This window comes from Marmota monax, unplaced genomic scaffold, assembly GCF_021218885.2.
Source record: "Marmota monax isolate L192 unplaced genomic scaffold, Marmota_monax_Labrador192_F-V1.1 WCK01_AAM20220418_F8-fsc00016, whole genome shotgun sequence".
NCBI classification, from domain to species: Eukaryota; Metazoa; Chordata; class Mammalia; order Rodentia; family Sciuridae; genus Marmota; species Marmota monax.
The window spans coordinates 189674-205862 of NW_026695209.1; the positions used below are offsets into that span (position 1 = coordinate 189674).

Here is a 16189-nt window from a genome sequence, read left to right on the forward strand (position 1 = left end):
ATGTAAGTACTGGGTCAAGGTTATGCAGGTCTGAGAAGGGAGAGGCAGTCGCAATTTTCCTTCATTGAGTCATTTGTACGTAGAACAATGAAATTGATCATCAAAGATTATATTTATTAAAAACAAGGACTGAACCATAAATTAAACACCACAAAGTTTCCCAAAGTTTTAAATGGACCTCCTAAGTTCTAACCACATTGCACATTAAGAAAAGAACACAACCCTATGTTTTGTGGCCAAGGTCACTTAGCTAATGCTACTTATTAAGCACTACATTTTCCCAAGTTCACTAGTGCTCAGATCTTAAGTCTTAAGCACCGTGAATAATATAATAGCCTCTTTGATCAAAGGGTGTCAGTCACCATGAGGACAAGCAGCAAGATAAGACTAGAGAAGGCAGAGCACTTCCTCAACCATCCAGGGACTGTTGGAGATGTTTCAGGAAACTGTGCTCAGGGCATCGGTATCAGGGGATCTTTTTTCCCCTTTATCAAGACTTCAGTTCGTTAATAGACCATGCTTAAAAGTCAAAAATATTCATAATTCAGAACTTCAATAGACTTTAAGAAAATTTTGAAACAAACTCTTGTATTACTACTGGCATAAAACTAATTAATGATATAATATTCAGTGGATTATTTGTTTTGCTGGTGAATTGTTTTGCCCTTTTGTTCAAAAAGTAAAGGTTTTTCCAGCCCTCCTGAATCTCTGGGACCAGCACAAGAATCTTAAGAGGTAGAGACAAAGAACAGTCCATCTGTGGTCGAGCTCTGTGAACCTTAGGTGGGTAAAGTTCCCCTAAGGTCTCCATGACCTATTTCTCATTTTGTACCCAAGAAAACTGAAAGCAATGACATCTGGCTACAACTTCCCTTTATAAATGTGGCACTGAGACGTTCCTGGTTTTCCCTCCCTCTCTCTCTCTCTCACTTTCTCATAGAAAATAGGAAATATACAAAAATTCCATTTTCTCTATGTTGTAATTCTATTAATACCTTTATGGAATAATGAAATTGTCCAAATTTTGGTTTCACAGTGACAGTATAACAAGTCATATTTCCCCCCATGTTAAAAGAATGATTATTACAACTAAAAAAAAAAAGTCTAATAATCTGAAACAAAAGATTTCTCAATGCCCTTTGTGAATAATCATCCAGGGAGGATGATGGTTCTGGCCTGTGGTTTGGAGATTAGGAATACCAGACAGTCTTCTCAGGACATATGACTAACATCCAGCGCTGGGATATAAGTGAATGTTTCACACTGCAGAGTCTGGAGCCAGAGAGCCTGGGATCAAATCTCAGTCTACTGCTCAGTGGCTGTAGCAAGTTACTTCAACTCTGAACTATGGGTTTCCTATCTGTAAATTGAGGCTATTATCTTAGCTCATAAGATTATTTTAAAGACTAAAAAAAAATTAATAGAAGTGATAAGCTTGCTGCTTGGCAAACTATAAGCAATTTTTAAAGTTATATGACTACCACCAATAATATCATCACCATCATTATCAAACCCTCATCTTTGCTATAAGTCCTAGTTTTTCCATTCCTCTGGATTTAAAAATACTCTAGTTTGTCCTTCACTCAGCTTCTTTACTGTCAATAATCTCTAGAATGTGTGACTTCTGCTAATGGACAGGAAAATCCAGAGAGAGGGCCAGGGCCCAAGATTTCAAAGGTATCCAGAGGCCTGATCAACAGAGACCCTAATCCTTGGGAGCCTTTCCTAAGCCTTTCTGTGGCTTTTGCAGAAGAACACTTTCCAGATGGCAGGTAGGCAACAGATGGCGAGGCTGCCCTTAACATTGAGCTGAGGAGTAGAGTGAGGCAGCTCAATTTAATTCAGTGCAATTTATATATTTTCCAGGATCTCCAACATGGCATGACTGCAATTGGCACTACATGGATGGGATGGGAGGGGAGGGGAAAAGGATAGAATCTTTCAGGAGGCCTGAGGATCTGAATAGCAATAAGAAGCAAGATGCATGCAGACCTGTTCAATATTGTACAGCCTGTGGCTAAGGATGGATTGTATGGACAGAAAGCAGGGTGGACACCTGAAGAATTCCTTGTGAGCCAAATTGGCTATGAAATACTCCTGTCAGAAATACTTCTGGGGGGAGTCTTGCCTTGTAACAAATCACTATCCTCCCAGACTCAAGCCAGAGGATTACATAGATTAGATCGTGATTCAGTCTAAAATGACTTGGATAAAATAGGTTTAAAGAAATCATAACAGACTTGTCATTTCTGGCTTTCATGGTCTAGGGACTTTGGACCAGCTGTGGGAATAAGGGACTCTCTAACCTTTCTAATCTCCTTCCAGTGAGTGGTTAGGTTCTGTCAGCAGCCCAAAAGACATTTCAAGGAAGTCCTGAGTTCTGCACCAGTGGGACTGAAGCAATGAGCTATTATGAGCAACAGATTTCAGACAGAAATAATCATTGAGGGAAGCAAAAGATGAAAGAAATTACTCCAACGTCTCTGCATAGGAAGGTACTCTTCATATAAACACTATTAGCCCAGACTAGAAAAATCCAACTAATTTTATCATGAGTGTCAAAAACATTTGGTCTCCATTGATTTAAAATGTATTTGTTTGGGAGGAAATTTGAGGTCAATTTAAGTTAACCTTTTCCAATGACTGGTATATTGCCAGTAATAAACCAATCTTTTTGTTTTTTTTAAACTCTGGACAGGAGAAAAACATGAAAAATATATTAGCAAAGGTGTTTAAATCCCACTGAGGGAATTTTCTAAAGGGAACCCATAAATTTTTGAAATCTTGGAGAGTTTTCCAATGTCACAACTTTCTATCAATTCCAGATAAAAGCATAATTAGCTGCAATGATCACATACACATTTAAAAGACAGAGACCCTTCTAGATCATAAATGCTTTCTTCAAAGTAATTGTTATGCATTGAATCATATATATGCATGAATATTTATTATTTAATGAAAACGATATTTAATATTCTGTTAGATGAAATAGTGGTCTCTAAGGCAACTATTTACCTCCAATGTAAATGTTTTGCAAGTTTGGTTTTCTATGCCTTTGGCTGATTTTTAAGGTTTTTCTTATATCAGAACTTACCTAAAGTAAAAGTAAATTGGAGATTTTAAAATGTAATTGTGTTGATATTTCATTTGTTCGATGTGTATATATTTATCACATTCATTTTTGCTAAGAAAACAAGAATCAAATAGCAATTGTTTATTCCCAGTGTGTGTATATATATATATATATATATATATATATATAGATAGATTTATGGACACAGGTAAAAGTAAACATATGTAAAAATAGATGAAAGTATGAAATCTTTAGACACCCTGGTCTGAAGGAGAAATGCCTAGTTATCGATTTATTGCATAATGGGATTATACATCATCACTGTAGAAGGCCAGTAACCCGGCTGGAGAAACAGTGTGATAAGTAACACTTATCTTAGTAAAAATGAAAAAATAGAAAGAGATTTCTATAAAATGGAGGTTTTGTCCATCTTAAAAGTAAACCACACCCTAGAAAATGCACTTATTTTACATCATATTGCAGAAACCTTGCAACTGAAAACAGTGAAATTATATGGAAGTCAAAATATTGTTAAAGGAAGAGAAAATGTAACCACATTTTCTTCCAGATTCCAACTGTCACACATCCTGAAACATTGTCTAAATTCTGTCTTAAATAAATGTAAGCTGTTAAAAGTCATGTAAATAGTTCCCATACATTATGTGCTAAAAGTACAAGTGTTGCAATAGCTCTTGCTATAATAGAAAGATGCCGCAACTACTTGCTCTTAATTATCTCCTTGGAAAATTTGTTGGTTCTGTTGAAACATTCAACAAGCCATGAGTTGGATGCTCTGTGTATTAAAACAGGCAGCTGATTCTCCATTGGTTAAAAACACAGACTCGGGAACAAGACTGCTGAGATCAAAGTTTGGTTTTATCATTTCTTCATATAGTATTCTACTTCCAAATCTGTAAAACAGATATTATAATAGTCTCTCTCATATGATTGTTGTGAAGATTTAGTGACTTAATGTATACAAAATGCTCAAAATAGTGCTTGGTACCCAGTGAACACTGAGCTTTTATTACTGTCTTTAATTTTTAGTTTTATATATATATATATATATATATATATATATATATATATATATATATATATATACACACACACACACACACACACACACACACACACACACATTGTAAATCACTTTACAGGAAATGTTTAACTTGCATGGTCATCAATATTGATTCAGTAGCACTCTCTTTTAGCAGATTCCCCATGAAAGTGCTTATTCTTTGCCAACAATGTTTCAACAGCATCAGGATAGCCACATAATCAGGTTAAAACCGACAAAAATGAACTGATCTAAACCTCATGCCTTTTTTAAAAAAATCCTAAATGATTTCAGATTTAACAAATGAGGCATTTTCAGTTATAGCATCTTATTAAGAAGCTTGGAGGGCATTACAAATATTCTAATTAACTTTTGACATATCTGTTGAAATGAAAGACAATCATGGCTTTCATTGTTTAAATATACTGTATAACTCCAACTACAGGGTGAAGAATACACTGGCTCAGGATGCATTTTCTTTCCAAATCATGATAAGAGGAAAAAAAGTAATTTAGAAATCTTGCAACTGTTGAATATTGAGGCAGCAGTGCATGATCTCTCTTCTTCTTGAGCTTAGATCATTTTGAGCTCTAGGGAGCACTTAAAGTAGAATGAACCACATACTAAGCAAGTGCCATAAGACCACAGCTAGCTAAGTCCTCTGTGAATTTAGAAAGTAATGAAGTCTTTTGCCACAGAAAATTTGAGACTCGCACCTGACAGGGACCTAATAACAACTATATAGGGTTTGTGCATCCCTTTTACATGTCCTTCAATTCCTTGGATGCCTTATCAAACCCTCCACATTTTATCCACTTATCATATCTAAAAATAACCATTTGCTTTTGTCTGATCTTTTGTCCCCAAATTCCGCAGACCAAAAATCCAGTTTTCTAACCATTTATGGCATTCATTTTTTTAATTTATTTTTTAGTTGTATTTGAACACAATATCTCTATTTTATTTATTTATGTGGTGCTGAGGATCGAACCCAGGGCCTCTCATGTGCGAGGTGAGCACTCTACCCCTGAGCCACAACCCCAGCCCCAACATTCATTTTAATATGATGGAAAATGTTCCATGGAACGTTTTATATGGAGGCTGATTCTTTTCTCTAACTTTTGTTTTTTAGTTGTAGTTGGACACAATACCTTTATTTTATTTATGTATGCTTATGTAATGCTGAGATAGAACCCAGGGCCTCGCACATGCTAGGCAAGCGCTCTACCGCTGAGCCCCAACCCCAGCCCCTGAGGCTGATTCTTATTTTGTATTAACATGAAACAACTAGTGAGGTGCTTTGAGAAATAATATCAGTCCATGAATTAAAGATATATTTCACCTGTAGATCAAATAAGATTATTCTCAAAAGAATTGTGGCAATGTAGACATCCACCTCCCCAGATCAGCATGAAAGAGTGGAAGAGCATTGAACTACATATTGGGGGTCCTGAGGTCCAGAATTTGCTCTGATATTAACTTGCCTTGTGACTTTTTGAAGTCTCCAAACCTTCTGTACCAAAATTCCTCACCTATAAAAGTAGCAGTTTGAATGAGCCAATCTCTATCTAAAGTCTCTAACAACGTTAAAATTTCATACTTCAAAGAAAATTATTTTCCCTTAAGGTAATTTCCTTATGAAGGAATCGTTTTCCTAGCTTAACATCCACTGCCCTAAGACAGACTGACCTCCCTGCAGTTGTACAAGTAGTGCTTTATGATACATTCAGCATTTTACAGTCTCTTCGAGGCTGGATTCACACAGCAAATGAAGCATTGACCCCCAACCTCCAAACATGACTTTGTTGTGGAAACATGAGCTCCAATTTGCAGGTGTCTCTAGGGTTGAGAAATAACTCTCAGGGGCCTAATTCTGACAAAATGAGTTCTATAAAATACCAATATCTATAAGGTGCTGTTTATTGAATTGTTATTTGTCTTACAAGATCTTTTTCAAGGGGCTCTTTAAATGCCTAACAATACAAAAAAAAAAAAAAAAAAAAAGCCATCGGTCTTCCCCTAACTCATGAAGCCTACAGTTTAACCCAGGTCTTATATAGAGTTAGGAATTGAGTGAGTTCCCAGAAATGCTTGAGCAGGAATAAGCACAGAATTGATTCCACAAGTGTTCCATTTACTGCCTACAGCCCTAAATCATGTTTTAAGTCTCTTTGCACTCCTAGGATGGTACAGCCTATGCTTTCCAAGGAGTCTTCCTAATGCTTCAAGTGTGTACGTGTGTGTGTGTGCGTGTGTGTGTGTGTGACAGAGAGAGAGAGAGAGGAGAGAGAAAGAGAGGAGAGAGAGAGAGAGAGAGAATGCTCATGATGGGGTTAACTTGAAAATGTCAGTAACTCCCATGATGACTTTCATCTTTGAAATAAATGGAGGGCAGTACTGATGCAAATGAAGACAAATTCAGGGGGAAAACTTGGAACAATATGAAAATTACAGAGTGAAATGCAAAATGCCTAATCACAGATAGCTATTCAAGAGAACAGAAAATTCATACGTAAGCAATGTGGAAATTTAGGCAGTATATTTTAACAAAGAAAAAAGAAGATAATGAGATAATGGTGTGTATTTATAGATGCATATATCTTATATCATATATAGTAGATCATTGCATCTATCAAAAAAGCTGAAGAATAAAAGACAAAATCATAGAACATTTTGAAATGAAATATGCAGTCCTCATTATCTGTAATACGATTGCAATGAAAAATTGTATACAAAAAGTATGAAGAGTTTTCTGATCTGAATATTAAATTGGAAAGAGCCTTTACATTCTAGATTTTGTAGAAAAGATAAGAATGAATGGCAGTTCTTTCACAAACAATGTAAAGAAGGCAAATGCTTTATTCCAGGGCTGTTCTCTCAAAGGAATACTGATGAGGGATTGAGAGTTGCATACTTGAAAAACGTAAGACAAAGCCCTGGACCTGATGGGCCATGGTGTTTTGTTCACACTGTTCATCTGTCAAGCACAGTCATTGATGCCAATGTTCATTCTTCCTTAACCAAAACCAAGCAAAGGACCTGGAGTCCATCACTCTGTCGAATCTTCTTTTTCTCCGCAGCTGTCTCAGTGCCTCCAAGTGCTTTTTGTAGTGAATTGGGTTCATTTCAGCTACCAAACCAAAGTCCCAGGACCATCCATCTCCATTCCCTACCTGAGGGGAAAAGAGTTTTTCCCATATTATTTGAACCTCTGGGATGTTGAGTAGCTTCCAACCCTATTTTTTCCAGCACTCTTCTGCTGGTGGGTGTGTTTTTCCTCCCTGCAGAAATCAAGGATATCCACCTATGAGAAGATGTGGGCTTTCATGAGCAGCAGGCAGCAGACTGCCCTGGTTAAAAACAGTGACGAGGGGATCCAAAGAGTGCTCACCACAGACTATGCCCTGCTGATGGAGTCCACCAGCATTGAGTATGTGACTCAGAGAAACTGCAACCTCACTCAGATTGGGGGCCTCATTGACTCCAAAGGTTACGGCGTGGGAACGCCTATTGGTAAGCGGGGCTAGGCATTAACCAGGATGGAGATGGGCCATCTGGATTGCAAGTGCTCCATGGGAAAGCCTGCCAGACCTTAGCAGACTATAATTAAGAGAAAGATCCATATCATTCAGACACATGGTCTGAATTTTAGATTCCCAGAGAGTCAACCTAGTAAACCTTCTACTATAATTTCTTTCAAGTTCTACCATAGCATAAGCATTTAAAAGTATATAGGTCTTATTATCTTAAGAGGATATTTTCCCAATTACTCCTCTTCACAATATCTCCTTTGATGTTAACATAGTCTATACAGTTTCTCTGCTTTAAATTATATTAGAATCTGAGAAAATTAATTCTGCATATAGATGAAGATTTATACTGCACATAGAGGACTAGTATTTCATGTCAATAGATGAAAAATCAAGGCTATATCTATCAAAAGAAAAAGTATAAAGATTACCTTATAATTATAATTTGCTCAGGCATAAACTAGATTCAATGATAACTATCTAAAATCTCCAAATGTTCCAGTTGTTTGACTCTGTAGCACCATTTTCCCTAGGGAAATTATAAGTTGGTAAGAATATGTACCCATATAACATCTTCCTGGGTGACAGTCATAGACATGAACAGAATATTTTTCTGCTGTTTCCCTCTCTATAGAAAAACTGCATTGTAAAAGATTCTGGTGTGGTAGAATAGGTAGGTAACCTACTGCTCTCAAGTGAGTCCTGTTACTTTGTTCATAAGCATTCTAATGGAAAGGAGTCAGGGCTCATCCAATGAGAAGAAATCCTAATTGCAGTCAAGCCAGATAATTGAGAGCCTAAGGTAGATTTGATTTGCTAGTTTGTATTATTTAGTTATTGTTTGAAAGGTATCGTCCAGTTGGACTCTCAACATTAGACAGGGATCACAACTAAAATGCTTATTGAGTCCAAGTCTCTCCCTAAATGAGGAAAGCTTGTTTGCTTGCAGAAATAGGAGGGAATCCTGGCAGCCCTAGTCTATTACAGACACAGAACTTATCTGAAGGAGGCTTCTGGACAGCCAGCCATAGACATGTGGGAATTTGAGAGAAAGTTTGTCAGATGTAATTAATTTATCCACACAAAACAAATCCAGATTTTCAGTGAAATCTTTTAAAGTTTTAATTTGGCACCTAATTAATTTTTTAAAAGGCTTGTGTATCCTGCATTTAACTTATTATTCAACTGTATAGACTATATTAATACTAGTTGAATTAACTAAGTAAAGGTCAACTGTCTTCAACATTTACGATGAATATACAGTCAATTTGACTCCCTTATATCTACCTGGTGTTAGAAATATATGGTATGGGGGAAATAACTTTATGTATGTCTTCTACAAAAATCTGCAGAACAAATTGGGTTAGGGGATCTGTCATTACCATTTTAGCCTTTAATTTCCAGTAACTTTTCTTGATAAAATACCAGTATTGCTAGTGAAGTGTAGCTTTTTTTTCCCCCAAGAGTAAAACTGCTATAATTTAGCAACCTGTTTTTCATGGGACTCTGGGGGGATGGCAAACCACAAACTAAAAGGTTACTGTGCAGTTTTTTTATTTTAAAAACAATATCCTACCTCCCTAATCTAGCTTTGCTACCTAATTTTAGATAACAAGGGGTGGGAAAGTTAGATAGATGCTATTGAAAACCTCTGGGTGCCTACATATGAATGAGGTTGACTCTCAGATAGATAGATAGATAGATAGATAGATAGAGATATAATATTTATATATAACATATACATATATAAATTATGGAGAGATCTGAAGGTACCTATTAGTCTCTTTTTTGCCAACCTCACCCATAACAAATTCCAAAGTTAAAAGAGGCTTCCTCCCTCCCAAGATGAAAAGAAATATACTTCAGGAATTTTTCATAGCGGCTATAAACCTGTCATGCTTTTAAACCAAGAACAATGAAGGAATAATTGGAACAGATGGCAGACCTCAGAGAGAATACATCCATTGGGAATGCAGCTGTTGGATAAATTTTTGAGATGTTCCTTCTATGATGAATTGACTCTTTAAGAAAGATCAGTTGCTATTCAGAAAGATCTGTGTGTACACATATACATTTTTTTTTCGAGTGACTTGTAATAAGTCACTTCTAATGTCACTCAATCCAGATAAGCAATAATATCAAAGACTGACACTAAAATACATACAGATATCAAAACCTCTCAAAACCCTGTGGCCCAACCCTGACTGAGCCCTTGAGGCTCCACTCTCTCCAATAATGAGAGACTGGCAAAGATGTACCAGTTGCAACACAGAATTGAAAACTTTACTTCTTAAAGATTCTCGGGACAGAAGCTCTGGAAATGTGCCTCCTGAAGGATTTAAAATAAAGCTTCAGGAGAATGAGAGCAGTTAAGGTTTGAACAGGTTACCAGGAGCCTGGAAATTGCCTTCCTTAGAGACCAACTTTAAACAGAAATTGTATCTCCATCTGTCTGAAATGTTTTGGGTACTGTGCAGCCTGGAGGCAGAGGAGAGCGACAGTCAGCATTTATTGAGTGCCCACTGTGTATACTGCTATGATCACTGTGGCAGCTACCACTGTACGAATCATTCTTGAACCCTTCAAAGCACTTTCCTGTACCTTGAAGCAAAGTGCTCCTGGTTCACCTAATTGCTCACATGCTGTGGGTATGTTAATGGTGCTAATTTTGACATCGGTCATTATTCTGGGGGTGTTTAAGCAAACAGCCAACATCTTTTAATGTGGCTTTCAAGACCCATTTTCTCACCAAAAATCCATACTCTTAATTGACAAGACATAATCTCCCTCTGAAGCATTTTGCTCTTCTTTTAAACTCAATTTTGAGTGCTAATCATTACTTTTAAAAATCTTAGGAGAAAAGAAATGACAAATGCTACAAATGTTAGCACTTTTCAAACTTAACCATGCCACAAGAGGAAAAGCATATTTGGGGGTGGGGGAGTGATGTGGGAGCACTTTGATGAAAACAGCACCAAGAAGTAAGAAGTAAGGAGAATTGAATTTGATTCTTGGCTCTGCCAGTAACTATTAGTTTCACTCATACTTTCAGATTCAAGATTTCTACCAAGAGTGACTTTAAAATCTGTAAGCAGAGAAAGCCAGTATGTACTACTTTCCTACTGAGTAAGAGAAATGCTAACAAAAATTCTTACCATCCAAGAAAAAATTGAGTAAAAGACTCTTGCTGTGTCTCTTTCTTTGCATTAACATAGGAATCCAGTATTGAGAAGATGCAGATGTTGGTACTTTCTAACCCTTACATAATTAAACATTAAGAATATTATTACTCAAAGACAGAGCATAAATATTATGAAAAAAAATCTGTGCAAATTTTTGAAAGTTAATTGAATTTAGTAGGACCTTTAAAGTATTTAAAATTTATTCTTAAGTTTATCTTACTAGGAAAATTAGTCAGTATGGATGAACGGCTATAACCAATATAACCAATATTCTGTGACTTACACAGTGAGTGGTTATTCCTTGACCCTTGTGGTTATTTAATGCAAATTGAGAAAGAAGCTTTGCTTTATGCAGGCATCCTAGGACCCAAGTTCCTTCTATTTGGCAGTTACACCATGCCTGGTGACTTGAAATCTTTTGCTTCCTGCCGTGTATTTGGGGTGGGAGAGAGAGAGCACAGAAGAGAATGTTGGGAAGGCATATGATGTAGGATTAGAAATATCCATAAATCAGGTTAGCTCCCATTGGCTAAAAATCAGTCACATGGCCACAATGACCTTAAAGGAGGCCGGGAAATATCTAGCTATATAACATATCTAGCTAGGAAGAAGAAGAAATGAACAGACTCAGTCACAATATAGGAGAACCAAGAACCTAGAAAAGGTAGAAAGAATCTAGGCAATGAAAGCCCTTGACACATGATAAGACTCATGAAGAACTCCCCAGAAGCAGAATTATGTCAGAAGTCCTAGCTTAGCTTTTCTTTACTTAGAAGGAGTAAATAGTCCAGGTCAGAGTTAATCTCAACATGTCAGCTTTCCCCTTTCCCATTCTTTAGGACCTCCAAAATAGGGGATTGCACTTTCCTGCCTTGCCTAGATGATTTGTGGATTCAGCTTTTACAACAGCCATGATCTATTTACCACTAAGTTAGTAAAAAACCTCTTCTTCGGCCTTTTGGTGACCAGTATCCCAATGATTTCACTTTCAGGGTCTCCTTACCGGGATAAAATTACGATAGCTATTCTTCAACTACAAGAAGAGGGCAAGCTGCATATGATGAAAGAGAAATGGTGGCGGGGAAATGGGTGCCCTGAAGAAGACAGCAAAGAGGCCAGTGCTCTGGGAGTAGAAAATATTGGGGGCATCTTCATTGTCCTGGCTGCTGGACTGGTCCTTTCTGTATTTGTAGCCATTGGAGAATTTATATACAAATCACGCAAGAACAATGATATTGAACAGGTGAGTCATCTCTTTCTAAAACGGGATGGTTTTTTAGTTGGAATTATCTGTCTTAAGTTTGAAGTTTCAAGGAGGTTTGCCCTTTTTGTAACAGTCTATTGAATTAGATGCCCAGAAGAGCCATTTTTGAGTTAGAACAGAGAGATGTTGAATACCTGCCAGGTGCTGCTGGCACCTTAACTTCATCATTTATTAACAAAAAAAAAAGAAGAAGAAGAAGAAAGGAAGTAAGGAAGGGTCTCAACACTAACTCAAATTAGCACTATTTCCAATGACAGTGCAGAAATTCCAAAGTCAGTTAATTTCTTGAACAGTTTTGTGCTCTTAAGATAGAAACTACAGGTAGGGTAAGGAAAGAGAAATCCAAAAGGGGAAAAGATACTTGAGAGAAGTGTTACCAGCCCTTCAGTGGAGATTCTGAGCACTTGTACTCACGCAAAACAATTTACGTGACAACATAAAGGTAGTATTTTGAAACTGAGCTTTTACTTCCATCAAGGTATGATTTATAACAGGATAATTCAATTTTTTGCCAGTAATATGATCAACAACACAAAATGACAATTAAGTATATTTGAAGCTTTATTTTCCAAGTTGCATTTAGGATTACAGGATGATTTCAATGATGAACTATTTTTACCTATTTTATTTTTAAAGGAATTCATATCATAAACTTAATCCCTACAGAAAAGATGCTTGTGGTTTCATTATTCCTTCATAAGCATACTAGAAAAAAATGAAATGCAAAACTCACAGCCACTATAGTGTATTAGGCCACCTAATTAATTTAAAGATGTTGCTCGAATTTCAAGAGTATGAACTTTTAATAACAGAGCCATTTTAATGCTCCGCCATATCTATCTTGAAATTCTTAATCATTTTTTAACAAGGAGTCACATATTTTCATTTTCACTGGCCCTGAAAATTATATAGCTGGTTCTGATGAATAATCTGATACTAGACCCACTTCCTTTAAGTGGAAGCTCTCCTTAAGCACCAGGAACTGGAGATGATTCATTATAACAGGTCTGGTCGTGAAAATCTTCCCCAGAATCACAAAGAAACAATGAAAATATTGAGTACCCCTTTCCTGGACCACATTATGGAAAACTATCTTTAATTAAAAAGGGAAAATGGACTGATCTGCTTTGTTTTAACTTTCAATTTGCTCTTGAGGTGTCTTGTTTTATGCAACTAATTTAAAAAACAAAAGCTTGTATATATTATGCTTTAATGTGCTTCTCATAATTGCCAGCTTGATTTGATTTTAATTTTCATTTAAACATTCATTTTTGCTTTTGATTTATTCATTTTTTATATTTTTTTCTCATTTCTTTTGCATGCAAGGCTTTTTGTTTCTTTTATGGACTGCAGTGTAAGCAAACCCATCCTACCAACTCCACTTCTGGAACTACTTTATCTACGGATTTAGAATGTGGCAAATTAATTCGAGAGGAAAAAGGGATTCGGACACAGTCCTCAATTCATACTGTGTAATCGGTTTAAAAAAAAAAAAAAAAAAGTGTGCCCAGTAGAAACTCCTAATTGTTGTTGATTTTTGTCTGTGTCTAACCAAGCATGAATAACCCTAACTCCCTATCCCCATGTTAGCAACATACATGTGGACAGGACTCTGTTGATTTCAATGCAGATGTGCACTGTATGTAGAGGTGGGGCCACATCAGGACTGTACAGACTCCTACATAAGTGCATATACAGGAATCTACTTCATGCAAAACAATCATCTTTGCTCTATCCCATGCATCAAAAATAAATGACTCTTTTCTCATGAAAAAGAAGATTCAGACTTTCAACAGGGAAAAGCATGAACACTAAATGCTGATTCTGCAGACTCCTTTTCATCTTGGTGAACTCTTTTTCCCTCCTCTTTCCCTCTCCCTATCCCCCGTGTTCTTTAGAATCACATATTTCACATTTCCGGAAACTCTTGTCTTTTCAATAAGTACACATGTAATTCCCTAACAATGTTAATTTTTTATTCAAATTGATTCCACTATTTAAAATATGTTATTTACAAGAAGACTCATATGAATCTTAGATTTTAAAGATTCAAAAATTATAATAATCTATTGATTGGGTTATTGGGAGTTTTTGTGTGTTTGGGGGTTCTTTCCATATTCTGAATATTAATGCCCTGTCAGAAGAGTAGCCGACAAAGATCTTCTCCAATTTTGTAGGTTCTCTCTTCACACTCTTAATTACTTCCTTTGCAGTACAGAAGGGTTTTAATTTGATGCTATCCCAGTTATTGATTTTTGGTTTTATATCTTGAGCTTTAGGGGTCTCGTTAAGCAAGATGGTACACATACCAATAGGTTGGCGTGTTGAATCTGTTTTATTCTAGCAGTTGTAAATTTTCTGGCCTATTTTCTGGTCTTTGATCCACTCTGAGATGACTTTTGTTCAGGGTGAGAGATTGGGTTCTAGTTTCATTCTTCTCCATATGGGTAGTTTTCCCAAGACCAGTTGTTTAAAAATTTATCTTTTCTTCAATGTATGTTTTTGGCACCTTTGTCGAGCAGCAGATGACTATATAAGAAAGGCAAAGTCCAATGTTTTCTCTCATATGTGGAAGCTAAAGAGAACCAAAGAATTAAAAATGGAGGTGGGGGGACGGATATCCCAGGAAAATAAAAGGGACCTTGGTAGAGGAGAGGAGGAAGATTGAGTGGGAGGGAGGAGGGATAGAAAAGAGAAGGAACTGCAGAATGAAATTGACCAAATTATACTATGCACATGAATGAATATGCCACAGTGAGTCTCGCCCTTATGAATATCTATAAAGCACCAATCAGGAAAAAACAATAAATAAATAGAGTGGAGGAAGAGAAGCAGGGGGAGAGAGGAGGGGAAGGAAAGTGGAAGTACTGGGGATTGAAATGGAATAGATTACATTTCTTGCATGTATGAATGCGTCAAAACAAACCCCACTATGATGTGTAACTATAATGTACTAATAAAAACATTTTTTAAAAAAAATCCATGACCCAGAGAATCATGGTTGAACATGAACCTCTGGTGTCAATGCGGAAGAGCATTGCCTATGTTGGTCACTAGCAGATGTGCAACATGGTCAAGAACAATCCCTAGGAAGAAATACAGTAACACCATGCTCTTAGCATTTTCTTGTAGAGTTTAGCAATCTTCTGTAGCTTTAGAGTCTTTAAGACCATATATCATTTTTTTGAAGATCTAAATCAAGTCCTGAGCTGGAAACCAATTCATACATCTCGTATCTACTGCTCATTCACCCTCATTGATGAACATCTTTGCATGAGATGCTGTCCACGTTCTCCACATTCACCCAGGATAGAACAGTTGTACCTTTTCTGAGCATTGCTACTTCACACTCATTTCTTTGGATCCATCACCATTATTAATTCATTCAAAGCATATTGGAGAGAAGGGCAAAGAGGAGAAAATAGAGGAAAGAATTTCCATACACATTAGTTACAGATTTCCGTAGATTTATTTTCCACCTGCATTCAAAGTGCTGTAAATAATTCCCACACTAACCGCACGTTGGTGACACAGAAAGCCAATTGCATACTTAATTTGTTGTGACAGAGAATGTCTGCTGGTCCCTCTGGGCTTGTTTCTCCTTCACAGTGAGGAGGGGAATTGAAGATGCCTTTCATCTTCCCTCAATATGGGATCGGTTGGTCTTTGTTGTCCTTAGGGGAGTTACCTCTTGACACATCCAGTGATCCTCTAAAATATATTCCTCAGAGGCAGAGACGCCACCTGTGCAGTCACATTGCATTGTCTTTTTCCTGCTCTGTTCTAAGTGGCTCCAATTTTTGAATCACATCTCTCTCCAATCAATCCTATATTTCTCCAGCAAAGCGCGTTCAGAAAAGTTGATTCTTGCCCTGATTGTTTCTCAGCGTTTCCTCTTTCTTGAAATAAATGTACTTTTAAGAAAGTGTCTATAAAGCCCACTACAGTTTACTTGCCACTATTGAAATACAAGTAACTTAACCATTTGTCTCAGGTCAAAATTCACATTTTCATAATCAACAGAATCAAATGTGGGGATAAATATAACACTGTTCTAACCACTGAAGTATTTCTCCAAGA

The 16189-nt window shown here is 36.7% G+C and overlaps 1 protein-coding gene across 1 annotated transcript in view; it reads left to right on the top strand.

Annotated features, from left to right (window-relative positions):
• Nucleotides 1–14744, top strand: part of Grik1 (glutamate ionotropic receptor kainate type subunit 1) — a 139806-nt gene extending 125062 nt beyond the window's left edge. Inside the window, exons 13-15 of the mRNA XM_046430577.2 lie at nucleotides 7421–7646; nucleotides 11838–12088; nucleotides 13436–14744. Coding sequence (XP_046286533.1) covers nucleotides 7421–7646; nucleotides 11838–12088; nucleotides 13436–13585 — 627 coding nt within the window. The 3' untranslated portion in view covers nucleotides 13586–14744. The remainder of the gene's footprint in view (nucleotides 1–7420; nucleotides 7647–11837; nucleotides 12089–13435) is intronic.
• Nucleotides 14745–16189: the final 1445 nt, after the last annotated feature.